At 46.5% G+C, this 10,220-nt stretch overlaps 1 protein-coding gene and 1 non-coding gene across 2 annotated transcripts; one reads left to right on the top strand and one right to left on the bottom strand.

Moving 5' to 3' along the window:
• Positions 1-1,395: 1,395 nt before the first annotated feature.
• Positions 1,396-1,534, bottom strand: LOC136490450 (small nucleolar RNA Z247). Its single transcript, XR_010767731.1, has one exon. It is a non-coding gene; the product is annotated as a small nucleolar RNA Z247 (small nucleolar RNA).
• A 2,350-nt stretch (positions 1,535-3,884) lies between these two features.
• Positions 3,885-7,120, top strand: LOC136487669 (BTB/POZ domain and ankyrin repeat-containing protein NH5.2-like). Its single transcript, XM_066484766.1, has 2 exons — positions 3,885-4,650; positions 5,892-7,120. Exons 1-2 carry the CDS (start codon positions 4,192-4,194, stop codon positions 6,876-6,878), a joined length of 1,446 nt encoding a protein of 481 aa, XP_066340863.1. The 5' UTR covers positions 3,885-4,191; the 3' UTR covers positions 6,879-7,120.
• The last annotated feature ends 3,100 nt before the right edge of the window (positions 7,121-10,220 follow it).

The raw sequence follows: 10,220 nt of genomic DNA, 5'->3' as shown, positions 1-10,220 counted from the left end.
GGAGATAGATCCAAGTATACTTGCTATAGTCATCTATAAAACTTATATAATAGGTGTGTCTACCAACGGACTCAGGAGCAGGCCCCCACACATCAGAGTGAATTAACTGGAGAGGATAGGTAGACACATTATTTGTATTGGCATAAGGCAATTGATGACTCTTAGCTCTTTGACACGGATCACAAACTGACTTCTCACTAGCATCATCTAAGAACGATAACTCATTATTCTTTAAAACATGCCTAACAATGGGAAAGGAAGGATGACCTAAACGACTATGCCATCTATACATAGACGGCTTATTGACTCCAAACACCACTCTGGATTTTTTTCTTTGGTTGCGCCAGGAACAAGGGGATAAAGGCCGCCTTCACACTTTCCTCGATGAAGAGTTTTCTTCGTTGCCTTGTCCTTAATGAGGAAAAAATTGGGATGAAACTCTAGAAAAACATTATTATCAGAAGTAAAATGATGAACGGAGGCCAGGCTTTTATGAGCACTAGGCACATGCAAGATATTCTTAAGCAAAAAATTGCGAGATGGGGTATGTAAAGTTGAATGACCAATGCCACTAATTTTCATACATGAGCCGCTGGCGGTGTGAACTTGATCATGACCACCATATTTCTCTCGAATAGTCATCTTTTCCAATTCGCTTGTAACATGGTCGGATGCTCCACTATCCATATACCAATTGGTGTCAATGCCATAAGCAGCTGTGCTGAATTTGCTGCTATTATTGCTGTTGGGTGGCTGATAGTCCTCCTCAAATCTGTAGTAACAATCTATGGCCGAGTGGTTTGTTCTTCCACAAATCTGGCAAGGGCACGGTTGGATTGATTTCCACCTTGTGAATTCCTGTTTCCTGAGAAATTTCCATTACCTCTTCCTTGAAACCCATGGCCTCCAGGGCGCCCACGGTTGCTGTTGTTGCCACGACCCCGTGGATTGAATGAGCCACAACCTCTTCCACGAGAAGCTGAGGGTGTGTTTGGTTGAGCTGTGGCTGTGGGAAAAAGCTGCTGTGGGCTGTGAGCTGTGGGAAAGCTGCTGTGGGCTGTGAGCTGTAGAAAAGCTGAAAGCTGTTTGGTTAAACAAGTATAAAATATACCTTCTATCTTTATTTCTCTTGAAACAACTATGGAAGAGCTTTTTATTCCACCAATTTCGAAAAGCAAAAAGCCAAAAGCCAAAAGCAGGGTCAAACCAGCTTTCAAAAATGTACTACGGAAAAGCAACTACTTCTGAAAAAGCAGCCTTCAAAAGCAGCCCCTTTGGTTGAGCTTTTGGCTTTTGGATCCAAAAGCCAAAGCTAAAAGCCCAACCAAATGCACCCTAAGTTTGCTGATGATTGATACTTGCTGCCTGAACCTTGATCAAACATCTCAAGACGCATCTCAAATGCCATGATTTGGGCATACAGATCATTAATACTGATTGGATCTGTCCGACCAAGAATAGAAGATACAATGGGGTTATACTCAAAATCTAAACCATTCAGAATAAAGGATACCATCTCATCATTATCGATGGGTTTTCCAGCAGCAGCGATTTCATCTCCCAATGTCTTCATCTTGTCGAAGTACGCAGCAACGTTCATGTTTCCCTTCTTGAGACTCGCAAGTTGCATACGTAGGTTTGTCACTCGTGCACGAGATTGTGCCGAGTACATGTTCTCCAGAGCAGCCCAAACTTCAGATGATGTTGTCAAGGTTGCTACCTGCGCCAGAATTGTAGGTGACAGGGAGTTGACGAGGAAGGCAAGCACCTGCTGATCTTGTGCCAGCCATGTCGCATATGCTGGATTGGGGACTTCTTCTGTTTTGTCTCCCTTTTCTGCCTTAATGGTCTTTGCTGGTGGAAGCGTGGTACCATCGAGGATGCCGAGAAATTGTGCTCCCCTGATTGGCGGCAACACCTGAGCCTTCCACAAGATGTAGTTGTCCCTTGTCAACTTTTCAGAGACCGCCGGACCAAGATGGTTTGTCGACGATGATGAGGATGAAGCCATGGCAGATTAGATGTGTTTCTTGAGGGGTTTGGCTCTGATAACCATGAAAGAAAAGAGGGAACCAAGCCAACCTATCTTGGCGAGGCTTGGGCTTCGTGTTTATATATAGTCAAAAAGACAACAGATTACATCCAGGCATTTATAACTTCAGGAGCAAGTCACGGTCTATCTCTACCATATTTGGTTCTACCATAATTAGGAGTCCTAACTCAACCGTGACATGCATACCTGACGGTTCAACCGTGAGTACTACTCACGTGTTGTTACATGTTACAGCCATGCCATACTTTTAACACTCCGGCATGTTCCATCCCTCCCTGCTCCTTGCCTCGCCCGCCAGCATCAGGGATTTGGCTAGGACTTCAGCTCTTGGTTCTCCACTGCCACTATTGTTGTGTGCCGGCTGTCGCCTGGATCTACTCGTCCTCACCTTGGTTCGGGCTACCAGTTCGTCCATCCTAGACTCAAATTCGGTCGCTACCACCTTCGCTTGTCGTTGTCTCTGTCGAGCAGTTACGTTCCCTCACTAGATCCAAGTTAAGCTTGAGCCTCGTTGCCATCGTTGTCTTCAACATCGAGTTCGGTCGTCTCCATTGGATCCCCGCCATCGTCTATCATGCGCCGCCACCGACCGTCTTCAGCAATCTTCTATGGTAGTGATGTTCTTTCATGAAGATGATGGATGCCCACTTTTACCTCTGCTCATGGTAGCGAGGCCTTTCCGCCTCGGCATCTCGCGATCACTTATTGGCTAGCTGGGCCTCTAGCTGAGATCTTTGCCAGTGCCAGTATTATTGCCGCTGTCGTTGAGATTATCTCGTTCTCTGTTCTTCACTTGTTTTCCAGGTCAATCTAAGTTGCTGCTCTAATCTTCAATATATGTTGTGTTTTTATTAAAAAAATATAGTAACTTATTTTTAATATATATATATATATATATATATATATATATATATATATATATATATATATATATATATATATATATATATATATATATATATAATGTACTAGTAACATAGGTCGTTTGGGCCAGAGCTATTACTATCAATACCTCCATACATAAAATCTTCGATTAATGTAAAATAAGGACATGTCGTTATTACATTTTTCACCATTCATAAATAGTACACTACATATTCTAGACAGCATTCCTAGCTAACAGTTCAATTCGATATGGCACATATGATTTCCACTATTGATAGTGAAATGGAGTAGTGAACGAAGCACACACATGCACACATTTCTACATACTATAGCTTCATCTCTCTAATAACCATATGCATTTGACCGCCGATGCATCCAGCAGGCATGACCGCATGACTAATAACTAACCCCTCGACCAGTCACAAAACAAGCTCCAAGCAACAACCCGCTTTAACCCGAACCCGCTCACTTTTTCACCAAAAGAAAAAGATACTCTCTGGCGGCCGGTACAGTAACCCAGGCTAGGCGATGCAACGCCGGCCACAGTGCCACTTCGTACACCGCCACCACGCTAGCTTGTCTCATTGGCGCTTCGCTGGGTCGTCAATGGCCAGCCCATGCCCAGCTGCCTGCCTGCCTGCCCTGAGCTCCTCCCCAACACCCATGGATCGATCGGCATTGTGCGCGCAGGGTGCATACATCAATGGAACTGTAGATAAAGACTGTAGAGCGGCGTCCCCACCCGCACCAAGGAACCACAAAGCCACAGCGATCCATCGATGATGGACGATGGCCAACGGGTAGGGCACCACCCCTCGCTGTAGCTGTAGCGCAGCGGGGACCCACGCGAGTGATAGGAGCAGCTGCAGGCTACGGGGCCCCGGCGCACGCCTCTCGTCTCCATCCGTCTCCGTCTCTTTCACCGCGCCTTGCCTTCACTTGACTTCACCCTAGCTACCAGAGCAGCAAGCAGCCTGCCTGCCTTTTTCCATCGTCTTCCTTCCTCTCCCCTCCACACACAGCTGCGTCGTCGCCCGGCCGCTGTGCGTGCGTGCGTGCTGCCTTTCTTTCTTTCTTTCTTTCCACCTGCGTGCTTTCCCCTCCAAATCTCTCCAAAATCCGCGCCGCCGGCCGGCCTTTATCGATCTCTCTCCGGCCGGCCCCAGCAAACAAAGGCAGCAGGGAGGAGGGCCTTCAGAGCGACCGCCGCCGCTGCCGCGTCCGGCCGGCCTTCCAGGCACGCACATGAGATCATGAGCTCGGAGGACTCGCTCAAGTCGCTGTCGCTGGACTACCTGAACCTGCTCATCAACGGGCAGGCCTTCAGCGACGTGGCCTTCAGCGTGGAGGGCCGGCTGGTGCACGCGCACCGCTGCGTGCTGGCCGCGCGCAGCCTCTTCTTCCGCAAGCTCTTCTGCGGCCTCGACCCCAACCACCAGCCGCCGCCGACGCCGGGCTCCTCCGCCGCCGGGGTTCGCGCGCCGGAGCTCGTCATCCCCGTCAGCTCCATCCGCTACGAGGTGCTGGTGCTGGTGCTCCAGTTCCTCTACAGCGGCCAGGCCTCCGTCGCCGCGCCCAAGAGCGGGCCGCTCCCCGGCTGCGGCACCAGGGGCTGCTGGCACACCAGCTGCGGCGCCGCCGTCGACCTCGCCCTCGATACCCTCGCCGCCGCTCGATCCTTCGGCGTCGAGCAGCTCGCCCTCCTCGTCCAGGTGGGGATTCGTTCCCTTCGTACAACTAACTATCACTTCAATTCTTGGGATCTGCAGCTGCAGGCAGACGCAGAGGCAGCTAAGCTACTACTAACTCCTGACTGACTGACTAAAATTGGGATTTGCCATGGATGAAGTTGAAGCTCATCAATCGATAAAGCACGCACGCATCTTTTGTGCGCCACACATCAATTCTTCAAGACGGGAGCCAGTCAGGGTCTCAGGGATCCATCACGAACCTCCTGGCTGAGCTGAGCATCACCTGCTCCTCTCAAGACGGGAGCCAGTCAGGGATCAGTCACGCATCTTTTGCCCTCCAGCTCGAGCTCGACTAGATCCCTAGCTAGGCTGCTCCTTTCCTTCCGATTCATGGTCATGGAGGACACTACCAGGCACCAGCAGCACCAGAATCCCTTCTTCGTTGCTTTCTTCTCTCTCTCTATTTTCCTCTCGATTTTTTTTTATTGCGTGGAAGAAGGAATCTGAGATGGAGGAGTGTACTGGCACAGGCAGGCAGGCTGCAGCAGGGGTACTGAGTCGTCTCTAGTCTCTCACAGTGTCTCCCTTGCTTTTCTGCCGCTTCGCTACTGCACCTGTCATCACTTGTCAAGGATGGATCGCTTCCGCCCTGCCTGTCCGGTGCCTGTGCGCCTGTGCCTGTGCCTGCTGCTGCCCTCTCTCTGACTCATCTTTACTAGGAAGGGTCTTGTCACGCCCTTGTTCATGTCTCCTGTCCCTTCCTTCCTTCCATCACATCCCCATTGCACGCACGCGCTGCATTTCATTTCAATTCATTTCAGTCGCCGGCCGCTGCAATACTGCAATTACATTACTAGGATATATATTTCTACTAGGGTTTCTTGGATATCGATCCAGTCCAGTCCAGGCCCTCCCAAGTCCCAACAACTTAACAACGCAGCATAGATGCAGCCGTGCATCATTTCCAAAACTGCTGACTGTGCAGCTGCTGACTGCTGAGCTGCCAAGCCGATAGATGCAAGTATGTACGTGCAGTCAACCACCATGCATGCTGCGAGCCTGCGGCGATGCGATGCGATCGATCCAGCCAGTGGAAGCAGATGGATCGACGTGCAGTGCTCCGGCGGTTCGGTCAGAGGAGGATTTGCAGCCGCCGCTACATTTTATGCTGCTAATCACCTGCAATTCCTGCCTGATTGTACACTACAGTGCTAGCGGCCGGCGCTAACCGTAGTTAGCTACTACCTTTTTGTTGCCTGCAGAAGCAACTGGAGGCCATGGTGAAGGAGGCGTCCGTGGACGACGTGATGAAGGTGCTGATGGCGTCGCGCAAGTTCGAGATGCAGGAGCTCTGGGCCACCTGCTCCCACCTGGTGGCGCGCTCGGGCCTCTCTGCCGACCTCCTCGCCAAGCACCTCCCCATCGACGTGGTGGCCAAGATCGAGGACATCCGCGACAAGTCCCCCATCTCCGCCGCAGGCGGAACCGGCGGCGGGCCGCGCTCGCCGTTCCTCACCCACCACTACCTCCCCATCAACGCGGCGGCGTCGGCGGCGGACCGCGACCACAGGATCCGGCGCATCCGCCGGGCTCTCGACGCCGCCGACATCGAGCTCGTCAAGCTGATGGTGATGGGCGAAGGACTGGACCTCGACGACGCCCTCGCCGTGCACTACGCCGTCCAGCACTGCGGCCGCGACGTCGTCAAGGCGCTGCTGGAGCTCGGCGCCGCCGACGTCAACTACCGTGCCGGGCCTGCGGGGAAGACGGCGCTGCACCTGGCGGCCGAGATGGTGTCCCCCGACATGGTGTCCGTGCTCCTCGATCACCACGCCGACCCCAACGCCCGGACGCTCGACGGCGTCACCCCGCTCGACGTGCTCCGCAGCCTCACCTCCGAGTTCCTCTTCAAGGGCGCCGTGCCGGGGCTCACGCACATCGAGCCCAACAAGCTCAGGCTCTGCCTCGAGCTCGTGCAGTCCGCGGTGATGGTGGCCACGCGCGACGACGGCGCCGGCGGTACTGGGACCGGCGGCGACGCCGGGGGAGGAGGAAGCAACGGCGGCGGGAGCTTCCCGAGGGGCGACGCCGCCGACGACAGCTTGGTGAGCCTCACCATGAACTCCACGCTCATGTACCAGGGCCAGGAGATGGCGGCGGCGGTAACTGGCGAGGCCAGGAAAGGGAGCGGCGGCGGCGGCCGAGGAGGGAGCCCATCCAACTTGTACTTGCCCAATGGCTTCCCATAATAAGTATTTGATTTCCCTCATCAAGCAAGCAATGCCTTCCATTTTCTTTTTAATTATATATCCAGCCAAAGATGGTCTTCCTCTACCTCTTTCAATTCTCCGTTGGATTGGATCTTTAATTTGCATTGTGAGGATGATGGTCGTGTAGCTAGCTACTACAGTACTGTTTAATTAACGAGCTAGGAGATACTATGAGCTAGCAATGCAAGAATTTCATGGTATTTGATGTGGATTAATTGTTCCATGCATCTTAGAAGTAATGATTGACCAATTGGCCTGGGCAGCAACTATTTTACTTTACGACCGTCAAAAAAACTATTTTACTTTACTTTGTTCAAATGTGATCAATCTTGTTATGGGGCTAGCTTCTTGCTACATTGAGTCCAGTCCAGAGTCCAGAGCTTGCTAGCTAGCTCCAGTAGTACTGTACAGGATAAATGAGGATTTAGCTGCATGCTGGTGTTTTTTACATGTCTTTATGCAGTGCAGCTTTTAGAGACTGTAGTAGCCTTTGGACGGTAGGAAAGCGGTGTGCAACCTGATATATATGAGCCATTATATTGGGGAGCCAGTGAATCTAAGGTGGATTTGAATGGTACAGGAAATGCACACACATATATATAGGAGTATTTCTCCTGTTACTACTTACTATAGACATAAGTCCACAAGCTTTATTTATTGGACATATAATTATATATGAACTTACTTGAGATTAATTGTGTGCACCGTTCTAGAGTGAGATGCACACACACATTTATCATTCTGTTTTATCTGAAGTGTTTTTTTTATTGGTCAGGATTTTACTTTTAGTAAATTATTATTACTCCCTCCGTTTCAAATTCTAAGACGTTTTGGGTTTTCTACACTATGTACATATACATACTCCCTCCGTCCTAAAATAAATATACATCTCGCACTTTGAGGAGTCAACCAATCTCAAATTTAACTTAATTTATATAAAATAATACTACCATTTGTATCTCTAAGTAGTTATATTACTAAAAATATATGATGAGATTAATCTAATAATACATATTTGATATCATAAAATTAGTACATTTTCTTATATATTTAGTCAAATCTAAGATTGGTTGACTCCTTGAAATGTGAAATGTGCATTTATTTTGGCACGGTAGAAGTAGTAAAAAGCAATGTATCTAAATAAGTCAAAACATCCTATAATTTGGAACGAAGGGGGGTCATTAGCATATATATAGTGCTGCACACAAACAGTATGACTTTATGTCAAACATGGGTCCCGGGCAGGGACAACCCTGTTAAAACATGATCTTTCCCTGTCAGCTGACAGCTAGAAGTGAGTAGGTAATGCAAAAATATGGACAACATATGCGTGCATGTGGTAGTCAAATACTACGTGAGAATCAGTTTGCGCTTTGCCTGTTTCGTGCTAGCTGCTAGCTTCTCTTTCATTCAGTCCACTGGTTGTTCACCACTCTTGCTGCTGCTTGCTTATGCCAAGACCAAGACTGCTCAGTATTACAATATTTTTCCAGTTTTATTATTTATATTAAGGTTATTAGTCTATGTATTAACTAATTCCCTAAATAACAAGGTCAATCCATAAGTGCTAGTACATATATGAAACTATTTCACCATACCTACTGAAGCTGCAATATATATTATCGCCATACCTCGCGGTTTTAATTAGTGTTTTTGCCCTTCACTACTAGGGAGAGAAAAACGAACTGGGGGCTATCATACTCTCTCCAATTTATTTTGTGGAGATATCACATGTGCATGGAAAATTTTGAAAACCTCCTTAAAAAATTCTTATCTATCACGTGTCTTACTTTGCACTACACAAACCAGAATTTCATTGTGGCTAACAAAAACCTGTCAGCAATATAGGGACAAATCAAACCAGCACTAGACCTTTTATCATTACAAGAAATTTGATATATCATAGATTCATGCTTAAGTGCTAAAAGGTACTATAGATTGATTTAATGGTGATTGTTTGATATTGTAAGTTGTGTTTCTCCTAAAAAAATGCATGATGACACTACACCTTCCATTCACAAATATTCCCTTTGTCTGAAAGAATAGATTTCTATGCTGAAAATTTTTCCCCAAAATAAATCAATTTTTAAGCCTTCACTATCCATCAAACCCATTTATTTATTTCCTCGGAGATTCCAATTAATGGTCAGCATACCCATTTTTATTCCTCTGGATGCCATGCTTCTATGGTTGATGTAGTGGGTGCAACAACATTTAATATATTATTGAAAAACTAACACCAAAACTCACTACTCTAGCTTCTCGATAAGTGATGAGTGCAGTTAAGGTTAAGAAGCTTAATGAGGGGGTAGTAAAGTCTTTTCTCTTGTTTACTAATCGGTCGTAAACTTGCTAGAAATCTATTCTTTTAGAGACAGAGGGAGTGTATGATATATGCTTACTACCATTGCTATCTTTAAATATGTACTTGGATCTTGAATTTTTATTAAATATAATAATTATATAATAAACATATTCCCTCCATTCCCTTTTATAAGGCATAGTTTGGCATGACGTAGTATATCCTTATTTACATTTTGACTATATATGCATGTGTGCCTTATAAGAGAGAACAGAGGGACTATTTGTGATTTTTTAGGATGTCTCGAAATTTATCAGTATGATGATAAAATGGAGGATTATGGAATATATACTTTTTGAAGTGTAATAATAGTTCAGCTTCATTCTTTAATTATATACAAATTGATCTCACATGGTATTTCATCATCCTACTATTAGACACATGCTCAAAGAGTGTAGTATATACTGGACCAAAAAATCATAATAGATATGCCACCCAAAAATGCATGGGAGGTGCAAGAACCCCATTGGTGTTTGGTTTTATCCAAAGAAATCTTTACATATAGTATTAAAATAGGAACAAAATGTAGTGAAATTCAGATAATTTTTTACACACATCAGCTAATGCACACACCCACACCCATGAAAATCTAGATATATACTGAAAAACCAAAATCTAGATATATATGCTTAAAGTTCATCATGGCTGTTATATATTTATTCATTTTATTTGCAATACTCTCTCCGTTCCAAATTATAAGTTGTTTTGACTTTTTTTTGTTCATCCATTTTGCTATATATCTAGACATATTATTTATCTAGATGCATAACAAAATGAATGTACCAAAAAAGTCAAAGCGACTTATAATTTAGAACGGAGGAAGTAGTATAGAAGCACATTCCATATATTGAATTGTGTGGTTGCAACTTGTCCATCTCATGATCTGTAGATGATGATATGAATGTGCCACACATAGTTCTGTAGATGACTAGTATTCTGTACAAGTACACTCATACAAT

Source organism: Miscanthus floridulus, chromosome 10 (assembly GCF_019320115.1).
Source record: "Miscanthus floridulus cultivar M001 chromosome 10, ASM1932011v1, whole genome shotgun sequence".
NCBI lineage: Eukaryota > Viridiplantae > Streptophyta > Magnoliopsida > Poales > Poaceae > Miscanthus > Miscanthus floridulus.
The sequence above is the reverse complement of the archived record's forward strand: the minus strand, read 5'-3'. Positions and strand labels throughout refer to the sequence as shown.